Genomic DNA, 13,906 nt, shown 5'->3' on the forward strand with positions numbered 1-13,906 from the left:
ATGAACGCCTGATACAGTAGCCGGGCCCATCATTTAAAATAACGTGCTACCAACATTAGCTAGCTTTCGACTCATTATTGATGCTGTCAGCTGGTTTTTCCTCGTTTAACGGGATACACGAATGAATGACAGTCGTTTGTCAGTGCCCTACAAAGGTAAGCTTCTTATGTGTTCTTCAATTTCAACGTTATAAAGTGTCACACGACCTGCGCTGGCTGAAATAACCTCACCTGGCTAATGACGTTGTGGCTGCTGGGTTACTGTAACAGGCAGTAACGGTAATGGGGTTAGTTGTAATGTTTCGGGAATATTCCGTGTGTAAAAGGGTAGTTATTCAGGTAGCATTACGTTGTCATACTTTGGTAGCAGCAACCATCGCACAGGAGAGAGGTACTGTTCCACTGTGGGGGTGTTGTTGTTGTTTTCATTGCTGAAAGCTGTACAGAAGTTTGTCTGAGAGCACAACTTCCAGGTTTCAGAGCTAGCTCCTTATCGTAACGTTACATTTCCCTGAAATTTAAACTACACAGCTACCTCAGCCCAAGTGAAAGTCTGCTTCTCCTAGGTGGAGAAAAACAGCTATACTTGGTTCGACGTGACGTCAGAAGAAACACAGGTGTGATTAAAAACATTAATTAGTAATGACCGCATTGTGGAGGAAGGCTCACCTATACGCCTATACTTGTGTCACAATCCCTCCTCTAACAAGACAAGAGGGCCTGGTCTAGAAAAAGTCTGTGGCTTTAAACCCACTATAGATGTAAATAAACAAGTGCAGATAGCCATATAGTACACATAGCTCCTAATGTAACATATGACTTGTCTAACATCAGTTTCTCCCACTGATTCCACTTGTCACTTTTAGCTGCTACACTACAAATTTCAGAGGAAAAAACAGGATGTAACTCAGAAGATGAGTGTTATTGCGCAGGTATTGGCATATTGCAGTGTTATTAGTTTTATTATGTACAGCTTAGTCAGCATATGTATAAATGTGTATACTGACGACATTGTTGTTGTTTTACATTTTCTCCAAAATATTCAGATTAGTTATATGATGAATGTGTGCGTCAGATGCATTCATATCCAAATTTAAGTAGAGTGTGATCAGCAGCTTTGGTGTATTCTAAGAAAGAGAGGATGCGCTTATTAATGTTGCAATACATTTTGAATGTTATTAGGGTTTTTAGGTATTTTTATGTATAAAATGCCATATAAAGAGAAGGGAATTGTTCCCGGTCTAACAGTGTTTATGATTTAATGGTGGTTTGTCAGCCTGTATAGTGCTTTGTAACACAGGGAGCAGACCTGACAGCTGCTTGTGTGTAAACAAAAGGCCATTTCACGGTTAGGCCGTTACTTATAAATTTCTAGTCAGACTCATCCCTCTCCTGTTAACCAGCCTCAGGAATCTGCTTATTGGAACCCCATTCCTTTTAGACAATAGGATTTCTTGAACTATTGCCTTGTAGGACTCACAGCAGCAGTGCCATCTCCTTCTCTAAATTCTGCAGATGTTTGTGGGGAGGTCACCGTGTCTGCTGCCGTGTTTCCTTCCTAAGAGTAAATACGATAATGGCTACTCATGTCAGACTGATTCGATAAAATGGCTCCAGCTTCACTCTGGAGCTATCTGAACATTTAATTGATACTGCAGACTCAGGCTTCTTGTTTCATGATGAGGCACGGAGAGGATAACACTTTGGCTTAATGTCACCATTCGTGTTGTCTTTCTTTTATTGCAGGTGTGATGTACATATGTGTGGCTGGTGTTTTACATTAGCATAACATTACCATCCAGGAGAATGAATGCAGAGGAACTGGAGCTGCTCGGTGACTCCAAGTACAGGAATTATGGCGCAGCAGTGGACAAGGCCCTCAAGAACTTTGAGTACTCCAGTGAGTGGGCAGACCTCATCTCTGCACTGGGCAAACTCAATAAGGTAAGAGTTCTATAGGCTCAGCTTCTTCTAAAGATTGCTTTGTGCCTAACTGCATCTGTAACAGGAACGCATACAGGTCTGTACAATGGCCTTAGTTTCACTTGTTTTGGTTCTATGATTTGTAAGGAAAAGCCTTCCAGCTGTCAGTTTTCAAATCCTGTCTCAGGTTCTGCAGAATAATGCAAAATACCAAGTGGTTCCTAAGAAGCTGACAATAGGCAAACGGTTGGCCCAATGCCTCCACCCTGCCCTGCCTAGCGGGTCCACCGCAAGGCCTTGGAGACCTATGAAATCATCTTCAAGATCATAGGACCTAAGAGGCTGGCCAAAGACCTTTTTCTTTATAGGTAATACTGCACTGTCAGATCTCAGAAAGCAAGATAGTCACAAGGTTTTTAGGTGGGTAGCAATAAACATCTGCCGTTTCCCTCCACAGTGCTGGGCTTTTCCCTTTACTTTCCAATGCTGCTATGTCAGTGAAGCCTGTTCTACTGGGGCTGTATGAGACCTACTACCTGCCCCTGGGAAAGACCCTGAAGCCAGGCCTGCAGGGACTATTGACTGGGGTCCTACCTGGTCTGGAGGAGGGCTCTGAGTACTATGACAGGTGAGAATAGGAACACAAAAAGCAACACTTGGAATGATGGTGACGTGCACAGTAGCCCTTAACTAAACCATGAAATAACTGCCAGAAATCTTTAATTTTTTGATAATGGAGTGTTTGTTGAACCTTTAGACAAACTATATGAAAATATATTAAATTTCAGCTGCATATATATGAGTTTTAATTTGTGTAACATTTGCTACACAAGGCATATTTTTGCAATTTAGTATTTAAAATGTGTCATGCAAATTATGTAATTTTTTAAGGGTACAAAAAAGTCCCGCTGATGATATATAGAAGTCTCAAAAACTCTCAAAAACACACATATCAAATACGATATGCTGGGCTTTAAAGAGTTAAATTGCTGTGATAGCATTACAAGAAAGCATTTTATTGCCTAATGTGGAAAGGAAGTGATAATAGATCATATGAATGATAAATGAGGTATGTGAGTCATTGCAACATCACTATTATTAACAGAGGATAGCCTGAGGACTTAGTACCCTCAGTGTGGACTTTAGACCGATGTATTTTCATGTCTCATAATGATCACTGAAACAGTCTAAGGCTACGTTCACACTGCAGGTGAAAGCGCATCAAATACGATTTTTTTGACCCTATGCAACCCATATCCGATCATGGTCTAACAGTGTGAACGGCGCAAATCTGATATTTTCAAATCCGATCTGGGTCACTTTCGTATGTGGTACTGAATCCGATACATATCCAATGTTTTAGAAAGCGACTGCTGTTTGAATGGTCATGTCGCATTAAATCCGTCTTTTACGTCACCGACACAAGACAGACGCCAATTATCAGCTCTGGAGAAGCGCCCGCGAAGACATCATGATCGCTTCCTGGCCATCCAGTGTAGATGTTAGTGAAACTGTTGGGAAGACAACGTTGGAGAAACGTGAACATTTTATTTGTACTGTATAATCTGCCGATTCTGACAGAAATCTGCAACTATCCTTTGAAGCACCGCTCCTCTAAAACAGCAATAAGGATAATTATTAGGTTATTTACATTATTATGTAAATAACAAAATAACTTAAAGCAAAAATTAGGAAACGTAAAGTCCGAAGTCTTTATATTAAGGGCCATCAGTCAAACAATATTGTTTGCTCTGGATCTAAACAGAGCGCGTTGTGTGGGACGGCTTCTTTTGCGCTTGCGGGCCGCTTTGAGCGTTCACACTGGAGCGCGTTTGCTGTCGCATTTTATTTGTAGTGTGAACGAGCAGACAAAAAAATCGGATCTGATCAAAAATCGGAATTGAGCATTAAGACCTGCAGTGTGAACGTAGCCTAAGATTGTCTTGAAAACTGAAAGTAGGCATCTATTCTTTTCATTGTTCAATCAAATCAAAAGATTATCTTAGCATTTATTGCCAAATGATAGGCCAGGTATTCAGAAATGTATTCATCCTGTGCAAAGTAAACCCTAGGGGGCGCTCCAGTTCCAGTTAAACTATGATGGTACTACTGGCCTACAGTGTATATATAGTAGACTTTCAGCATGCTCTAGTAGGAAACGCATAGGTGTTTCCAATGCAAACAGTGGTGCCATTTTGTTACAGTGTCTCAGTAAGTAATACCGTATGGAATTAATATTTGTGAATACAAATGTGCCTATTTATGGCATATCTGAATGTTTGCTGTCTTTTCAGCCTGTTAGTAATTGTATATACATTATCATTGTGATTCCTTTCTGAACAGATTTTGCTTCTGTCAAATTACTTTTAAAAGGAGGTTGTTTATGTATTTATTTTTGTTGTTGTTTCAGTATTTTCTTTCTCATTCAAAGGACTTTCATGTTGCATTATAACCTAAGAACTAACTTATGTCTTATATACCTTGTGTGCAAGGTTATTATAGTTCAATTATATTTTACCTAAAATAAAATAAAAAAGTTTTTTAAAATATTTTGGTTACTTGAAATAAAAAAAAAGCTTTCAAATAAACAAAATTTACTGTAGTCATAACTTTAACATATCTTCATACTTTGTTATTGTGGTTAAATCTGTGAAAACAGATTTCACAAATTTATCAGTAGGCTATGGTGGATATATTTATGCATATAATAAAGTTTTATAAAGCAAAAAATAAGATATGCATCTTAATGTGGCTCTTACAATTCATATTTGTAAGAGCCATTATCATTTACATTATCATGTAAATGATAATTTATAATCATTTACATGATTATAAATTATTTCCACAGTGTTGTGTTGGCACTGTAATATTTATTCAGAACTTCGTGTATCTTGCCCCTGACACATACCAGCTATTTTAGAATAATTAAAAAGACTAAAATCTAACAATGAGACTGTTTTCAACTACTCTAAAGAAACATTTTTTCAGAGTACTTAACAATGTAATAACAATGAAAGCTAAACTGAACGATGCAAGCCGTAACATTTGAAACTAACTGAAACAAAACTGAAGTGAAACACAAATATACTGCCTTCTTGTTAGTTCAGTAGACGTTACACCACTATTGGGCCGTATTATCTGCTGTGTCTCAGTAAATGCTCTCTTCAGAGAAGACTCGGTAATGACTAATAAATTATGATGGTTTGTTATTTAACTTGGATTGTTTCTCAGTTAAATCTTGGTGGAAAAAATAGCAATAACATTATCAATACTACTATGTATATAGTTGCATTAGTAATATATATATCTTATTTCTTGATTGGCAATATGATAATTAAAGTGTAGTGTGAGAATGTGAACACTTGCTTTCTGGAGTTCTCGGATTCCTGGTTGTGGTGGAACTCATATAAACCCCCTTTACTTTGGGATATTTAGATGCTCATGTAGACAAAGACTTTTACTTCTTAGTACCAGCTGTGCATTGTGGACTGCATCATTTCTAGCGCCAGTCCAGTTAGAGGTAAAAGCTGGTGTGTGCTTACTAAGGCTGGTCCCTGTGACCCGTCTGTGCTTCCTGTAGAACCAACACCCTGTTGGAAAAGGTGGCTGCAGCCGTGGAACAGTCGGCTTTCTACAGTGCCTTGTGGGGCAGCATCCTGACCAGCCCCTCTGTGCGTCTCCCAGGGGTATCCTTTGTACTTCTGCACCTCAACCGTAAGCTCTCCATGGAGGACCAGCTTTATGTCATGGGTAGTGACATCGAGCTCATGGTACGTGGCAGATAATTCCTCATGACAGCATTGCATGTCCTTCAATTAAAAATATAGGTCTTGACCCTTTCAGTGAGAGCACTAGTTAAAAAAAATGCACTACAGCTTAGAGTGGATTGGACTGGCTGGATAATATTCTGTTTCTGTTCTTGCCAGGTGGAGGCAGTCAGTACGTCAGTCCAGGACTCCAGTGTTTTAGTACAGAGGAGCACTCTGGACCTGATCCTCTTCTGCTTCCCCTTTCATATGAGCCAGGTAGGGGGAAGTAGCGTGGTCTGTGCAGTATGATAACAGCGTTTCACTGGGTCTACTTTAGACTGAAGTATCTATGGACTTCTCATAATAAGATATCCGTTGTAACATTAGTATTATTGTTCTTGTTTTTTGTTGTTTCAAATCTAAAGGTGTTTCTTTGGGTCTTTCTGTTCATCTGCACATGCATGTGTGTGTGTGTGTGTGTATCTGATCACGAGGAGGCTGTTTATGCAGCTAGCTTGGTGACTATTACTGGCTGCTTGTTAAATTCTTCACCTCAAAAACATTTCTGGATCTGGCAGGGCTAGGATGGCCTTGATTGTCTTTGTGCTTGTGTGTAAAACCATATAATCTGTGCAAAAAGGACAAATACACAATGACAAATATTGTGGTCTGTTGTGTGTTGTGTTCAGGCAACTCGCCCTGACATGATCCGGATCCTGTCAGCAGCTTTGCATGTGGTTTTGAGAAGAGACATGTCCCTCAACCGCAGACTCTACGCCTGGCTCCTGGGTGCGAAATCCATGCTCAGACACAGTACTGACACTCGGATGCATCACAGTTTGTACTCATCATGTCAGTTGTGGAATATTGTAGAAATAGGGGGATATTTTCCAGATTTTCCTGTATTTGTCAAAGTGCATGGTTCTTAAGAAATGGTTACTTTTACTCTTACTCTTAAATCCACTTTCATGTAAATACAGGAGGACTAACAGACAAGTTTCACAGACCGTGGCAGGAATCTTGAGACACAAAGCTTTAAACACTCTCCTTCTGTGTGCACACTATGTTTCTGCTGTTTTTAACAAAATACATTAAGCTTGTATCTGCTTTGGCTGTTGTCTTACTTTATTTTTTCTTGTTTGCAACTTACTGTGGGCAAACACACTGGTAAGTATCAGCATGATTAAAAGGCGACACTAAGTGAATCTGCTTATTCTTTTTAACTAAAGCACTGTGCAAGCTTACAATGTTAAATGCATTAAATACAAACATTTCTGAATGACAGAAATGATGAAGGAACAAATCAGGCTGAGTCTTATGTTGAGGTAAACAGGAGAGTGTGATTAGTATTCAGTCAGCAGCACTTATGTTGTTTTGGTTTTATTATTCAGTCATTTTGGAGATTGACCCAGTCTAATCTAGTCACACTTAGTAAATCTTGATCTGCATTTGAGGCTGAAATATTACTAATGCTTGAGCAACCACTAACTGTAAAAGAAGCTATAAAACACACAGGTTTATCTCAGCGAGAGATTCAACCTATATTTGTTCCTCTTTTAACAAAGGGTTTACACCTTTTCCTGTGCTTGAGTCTTATAGAATTTTTTCTGAATGTTAATGTGAATCTAAGTGTACGACTTTTTTTCTTAAAGGCTTTGACAACAATGGGGTGATAATAGGCCCCCGTAGCACTCGACAGAGCAATCCAGAGGAACACGCTAGCCACTACTTCAACACCTTCTCTAAGGACATGCTGGTCCAGGTGAGCTTTCAGGCTGACTGCATAATCAGGTCACCAATGGAAAAATTGTTTTTTGTGTAAAACTGATTTTCGAAATATTCCCCAAACAATGTCTCTTGAGACTAGACATGTCTGCAGTGTGGTGGGGGGAAAATCTTTAGTTGTTGTTTTTTGTGTGCTACACAGTTTTTTCAACCCCTTTATCCTTCTCCCACACCTCTCCCTAGCTGTGCAGATACTGTATGTCCTGCTACTATTCCCAGCAGCCAGCACTTTGAAGACAGCTCAGTTCTTGTGTAATCTGCCCTGCCATGCTAAAAACAACTCAGTGATGTGCTCTGGTACTCACAGTGGGCACAGAGAGCAGCCAGCAGCAGTTTTATTTTTACATTTTATTTAATTTTTTAAATTTATTTTTTTGTCTCTTTTATATATATATATTTCCTCCTTTGCCATCTGCTCAGATAGTTAATCAGAGCTCCCTCCGTAGGGATACGGTCAGTACTACAGGGACCGTCTGTTCCACGGCTTTGCCAGTGATGTGGCAGACGAAGCGTGAAACACACACGTCACATACAGAAAGAAAAAAAAAATGAGAGGGCGACACTGTGAAGACAAAATTGGTTCTGACAAACATAATGGAAAATAAACAAATATGAATATGAAAATCAAATGAATATAAATTATATTTTATGATTCTTGCAGTAATAAAGTGTGTGTGTGTGTGGATGCGTGGGGTTATTTTTTTCAGGCAATGGTGGGGATTTTGCAGGGTAAGGCTCGAGGTGGAGAGGAGGAGAGCATCCTCATGCATGACCTCAAGCCATTTCGCATCCTGATCAGTCTACTGGACAAACCAGAGCTTGGTAACCAGTTTATTAGTGTTGAGATAATAGAAGTCTAATTAGTGTCCTATATGCACTATGTTTCATATAAATAGTCTAATTTTTGAATGTGTCCACACACTCTGCTTGTGTGTCATCCAAGGGCCTGCTATTCTGGAAGACGTTCTGATCGAGGTGTTTCGAACTTTGCACACACAGTGCAGAACAGAGCTGGACCTCCAAAACCAGAGTCCCTTCAGCAAAGATCACACACACCTCAGCAGGTCTGTCTGATCCACTACTCGACCTTCTTTACTGTTGAGACATGAGGGATGATAAATAAAGCCTCATTTATTTGTCAGCTCATTTAATAGTGACGGTGGACACTGGTATAGTGAAATAATGACTTACAATATAAAGCTTACACAGCAAAAGTAGTACATTAAATACATAAATCACTTTAAACCATCCAGTCAGATACATTAGGTCAGACTGTTAAGGGCAAGACAGTGACAGGAGGGAGCACATTAGTTAACTTTGGCTGAAAGGACTTTTGTCAGTGGGATAATAAGATCCCCTCTGTGAGTATACAGTATTTTTTTTATTTTTTTTTCCAATGAATGACAAATAAAATTTACTACAGAGCGTACTGGACCTGTTATGGAATATTCTTATTTGCGGAGCTAATACATTTACTCTAACACTGGCATGCTGTATTGTGCTGGAGCTGCATGATGCTAATTTTGACTTCTTTCTCAGTAAACTGCGGGAGAACAAGAAGACGGCAGAACTGATAAAAACAGCCAATTTGCTGTTTAATTCGTTTGAGCCGTACTACATGTGGGACTACATTGCTCACTGGTTTGAGGAGTGCTGCAGGTTTGTATATTAAGATAAATGTTGACATACAAAATACAATTAAGGCAATTGAGGCACATCTTGCTGATATCAAAAAGTGTAAATCTGTTAAAAACTAAATTTGCTGTCTTGCTTTTGATGCTTCATTCTTGTTTGGTTTTCATTGTGGTGGTAAAGCTCTCTTCAGCCAGTAGTGGGAGCTAATTCAGTTCATAACAGCTGTTGTTTCAAGGTGCTTAATACTGGAGGATGTGCAATATTAGATTTAAAATTGTTGTTGTTTTTTTGGGGTTTTTTTTGGGGGGGGAGAGAGAGAGAAAAGGAGTAAGAGCCCGTAGCAGCATAACTAAGAGATGGTTCAGGGTCACCTACTCTCCAGTCCTAACTATATGCTTTATCAAAAAGCATTATCTTTAAATTAGAGACGGTTTCTGTCTCCTAAATTCAAACTACAAGCTGGTTCAAAAGGAGAAAAGCCTGATAAGAGCTCTTTAAGATATGATGAGATAAATCTGGTCATTCAGGACCAGTTAGGAAGTTCAATTTAAATTCAATTCTGGATTTCACAGGGAGCCAACAAACAAAAAAAAAGACTCTATCTATATAGTCTATAGTCTTAGTCTATATAGTCTATATAGTCTAAAAGTGACAAATGCTTTCTTAGTTTTTTAGCTTCACTCAGAGACAGGATGTTTCTCATTTTAGCAAAAAAATGTTCCTAACATTCAAGTAGATATGTTTCCCTGTTGCAGGAGGACAGTGAACAGCAGTGCAACTGCAACACGGCATGTTGGGAGTGCAGATCCTCCTGAGCTCTTATTGGTTGAGTTCTGTCAGCTGGTAGATTTTCTGCTGGATATTGTTTCCCTGGTGAGTCTTTTTCTTTCTTTCTTTAATTCTTTAATTCTTTCTTTCTTTCTTTCTTTCTTTCTTTCTTTCTTTCTTTCTTTCTTCCTTTCTTCCTTCCTTCCTTCCTTCACTCACTCATTTCTAAGCATTTTCATGCTTTCTTATCAATTGTATTATTTTCTGTGTGCTACCTTGTCATTTACAGATTTATTTATTTAACACTACAAAACTTCAGTGATCTGAGGTTTTGTAGTCCGTACCAATATCATTGAAATTAAATGAGTGTTGACACCAGATACAATTTCAAGGTTTTAATTTAAACAAATTTGTTAGTGACTTTGCTCTCTTAACGTTAGGAGCAGCACCCAGCTCATATTTGGAGCTGACTCTGATAGATGGCAGAAACATTGCAGTTTGAAGTGTGTCTTCCTTTTGTATAGATTGTTCCTATTATTACGTATAGCAGCAGACCTGTAGCTGGACATGCATTTCTACATGTTATTTTCATTGTCCAGTATCTCCATTGTCTGCTTCATACTACAGCAGTGTTAGGTTCCTTTGACACCCTGTGCTCTTTCTTTTATTACCGTACCTTCATGTTTTAGTTTCTGTCTTTAATAGGTTTTTTCTTTGGTGTTGCATCTCTAGCACAACCTGTCGTCTCTCTCCTACAGTACTTTGTCACCCTGCTGGGCTTTGAGTCTCAGTCTCTCTCTCTTGGCTCACATACTTTCTTTTTATCCAGTATGTCCCCTACAAGTACTTTTGCCATTAACAATTCTGCACCCATGTTGTCAGATTTGTCCTTCAGATCTGTTTCTGTAACATCCAGTCTGTGGGATGTTACGGCCACCACTCGGGTGTGTGCCTTCCTCCTGTCTGTTCTGTGTGTTTGTGTGCCATCACTGCACAGGTTCAAAAAGCCTGTGTTTTTCATTTTCCTGCCAAAACTATTGTTTGCATCTTTGTAAAATTATGCTTGTCTAGACTGAATTTCCAATCTGAATGGTTTGGAAATCCCACACTCTTTTATTACCCTGTTTAAAAGCTTGTGTGTGTGTGTGTGTGTGTGTGTGTGTGTGTGTGTGTGTGTGTGTGTGCGTGTGTGCGTGTGTGCGTGTGTGCGTGTGTGCGTGCGTGCGTGCGTGCGTGCGTGCGTGCGTGCGTGCGTGCAGGTGTATGTGTATAAAGAGAGAATGTTGTGAGAGTGCTATGTTGCCCGTTCTCTGCTCGCTCCTGTCTGTTCAAACTATCTGCTCTTTCTCCTTGAAGCCTACTAGAAGCATGAGGGTAATCTGCCAGGTAAAGTACTGCTCTTTCCTGCTTTTTCACCTCACCCTGCTTCACTGAGGCTACGATAACATTTCTGCAACGTCCTGCCAACATCCCTCAGGCCATCTTTGTTGCCTCCCTGCTTTGACTGATCATTTCAAATTGACTGACTTGTTGTCACTTAATGTCATTTTAATCCCAAATGAAATGAACATGATCCCAATGGATTATGACATACCATCACATGTGTTGCAAGCTTAACCTGGCTGTTTGGTGTGGATCTTGTGAAAATGAAATCACTGCCCAGTGTGTATGTGCTTTTTCTTTTTTTCTTAAGTATGCATGCAGTTATATGCTACTGCAGTGCTCACATATTTATTAAGAAATATGACTCTTTTATTTTACTCTTTGAGTTAATGCTTGTGCTATAATATGTTTTGTTAGCATTTTTTGTTTTATAAATCTGTGTGTTGAGTAAAAATACTTTCCAACTTGCATAGATTTAATACATTTAATGACAAAACTACAATTTTCTTCCATTTGAACTGTTGAACTAAAGGTAAAGAAAAGAAAGTTAATAATAAAATAATATGGTCCTTAGCAGCTCTTAAAACTGGGTAAATGTAATCTTAGATGAGTAAAATCTAACCCAAAATGCAGACGCAATGTGTGAAAAAACAAAGTACCTATTTACTGTTTTTGCCAACTATGATGGCGAAAACAGGGGTCTAGGGCTGGATGTCCCAGAAAATTCACAACAATGTCAGACCATGCAGTGCTCAGAGAAACTGCAAAAAAATGCAAAAAAACCCCAAAACCACACATATAATAAAAAACAAATACAGTGGTCCCTCGCTATAACACAGTTCACCTTTAAAATAAAAAATAAAGTTGGCTGATTTGCGGATTTCACCTATCGCGGGTCATTTTTTCACGATAAACGAGGGACCACTGTACAGCAAATCAGCAAAAACACCTCAAACCAACTGTCAACCACGATGGTGGAGGGGTGATGATTTGGTTTTGCAGCCACAGGATCTGGGTACCTTACAGTCATTGAGTCCACCATGAATTCCTCTGTATAATAAAGTATTCTTGAGTCAAACGTGAGTATCCAGCAATTTTTTCTGGCACAACTGCAACTACTTCCAAGGTGCATGGAGAATATAAATATCTGATGACGTGAAGACTCCAACGAAACTCAAATTATTAGTGAACAACTTTATTGGTTGACAAATGTGTTTCGGCTTGTGACCTTCATCAGGGTCATTACAAAATATCAAACAGTTTGTGTTTAAATAAAAAAACAGGAAACAGAAGGAATCCAAGTGGACCAATCACACATTCACAAATAAACAAGCTGACCAATTAGCATTTAACAGGTTAAGCCGAAGGCCAAACAGGCTCTGGATTAAACCACTACAGATTTAAAAATAAAAAAAAAATAAAAAAAAAAGGGGGGGGGGGGGGATTTACCACGTCCTAAAGTAGTTCATATTCCAAATTACACAGAAAAATGCAAACGAGTTAAAATAAAAATAAAGTACACTCGGGAAAGTCAAATGTGAGGCCATCTGTCCGACAGCTAAAGCCTGACTGAAACTGGGGCATGTAATAGAATAATGATCCCCCCCAAAAATACAACAGACTGGCTGAAAAAGAAAAGAATCAAGGTGTTGCAATGGCCCGATCACAGTCTGATCTCAACCTGATTGAAATGCTTTTGCATGACTTTAAGACAGCTGTACATAAATAGATGCCTCCAAACCTTAACAACCTAGTGCAACATTATGAATAAGAGTGGGCCAAAATTCCTCCACATTTTGATAGACAGATGAGACAAAAAATGATTTCTTCATGTTTTTTCTTCTAAAGGGGACTAGCTTACAAGCTGTTAAAAATTTGAATATACTTTGGCTTTCACACTGCTTCTGTATTTTGGCTTATTTGCTTGTAAAATAAATAAATGACATCATGTGTTGTTCATATCCGGTTGTGTTTACCCAATTCTGTCCTGTTCTGATGTGTAAAAAAAATTGATAGTTTTATTTTCTTATTTAGACTTTATATAAGATGCACACACATTCTATATACTAATAAACAGATAAACCGTATCAAATAGCATATTCCACTTTGTTCTTCTTTAGAATTAGCACATGGTCATTCACTGAAATGATACAACACTAAATTTATTGATTCAAGGTGTGATCATAAACAAATAGGAACATTCAAATTTTCTGGTCTAAAATGTTTTTTTTTTCCTGCACTTCCAGACTGTTTTTAGTGCTGCTGCTATTTTTAGATCCCTCAGAGGAAGACCTGTTCTCTCCCTTTGCACTGGTGCCTCTGTGATGTACTGGATCTCCTCCAGTGTGTCAAAACAGTGATTTCTTGCCATAATGTGGCATGTAGTGCCAGTTGTGAGCGAAGATTGTGTTGCAGTGGTAAACAAACATTACAATGTGGTGGGTGGTTTCACTGAATGTCCCTTTTCAGATGTCTCAGGTCGGTAGTCAAACTCTAAGTTAACAACAATCATAACAATCCTGCTCCTGGTTCCTGAATACTGCTCAGCTTAGCTTGATGAGCAATGACGGTGGTCATTATGGGATTTCCATAGAGCCAATAAAAATAGCAGCAGCAGTGGAAGTGGTGCACAAGAAGATGAACGAGCTCAGACGAATTAAATCG

General features: G+C 38.9%; 1 protein-coding gene across 1 annotated transcript in view; it reads left to right on the forward strand.

The window, feature by feature from the left end:
• Positions 1-20: 20 nt before the first annotated feature.
• The window catches only part of dop1a (DOP1 leucine zipper like protein A), a 33,984-nt gene continuing 20,098 nt past the window's right edge, over positions 21-13,906 (forward strand). Inside the window, 14 exon segments of the mRNA XM_085176479.1 lie at positions 21-155; positions 1,746-1,943; positions 2,110-2,203; positions 2,206-2,290; positions 2,380-2,550; positions 5,503-5,692; positions 5,849-5,947; positions 6,361-6,460; positions 7,324-7,433; positions 8,164-8,278; positions 8,400-8,520; positions 8,996-9,115; positions 9,847-9,964; positions 11,216-11,245. Coding sequence (XP_085032605.1) covers positions 1,806-1,943; positions 2,110-2,203; positions 2,206-2,290; positions 2,380-2,550; positions 5,503-5,692; positions 5,849-5,947; positions 6,361-6,460; positions 7,324-7,433; positions 8,164-8,278; positions 8,400-8,520; positions 8,996-9,115; positions 9,847-9,964; positions 11,216-11,245 — 1,491 coding nt within the window. The 5' untranslated portion in view covers positions 21-155; positions 1,746-1,805.

The sequence above is a fragment of the Neolamprologus multifasciatus genome, chromosome 11 (genome assembly GCF_963576455.1).
Source record: "Neolamprologus multifasciatus chromosome 11, fNeoMul1.2, whole genome shotgun sequence".
Classification (NCBI taxonomy): Eukaryota; Metazoa; Chordata; class Actinopteri; order Cichliformes; family Cichlidae; genus Neolamprologus; species Neolamprologus multifasciatus.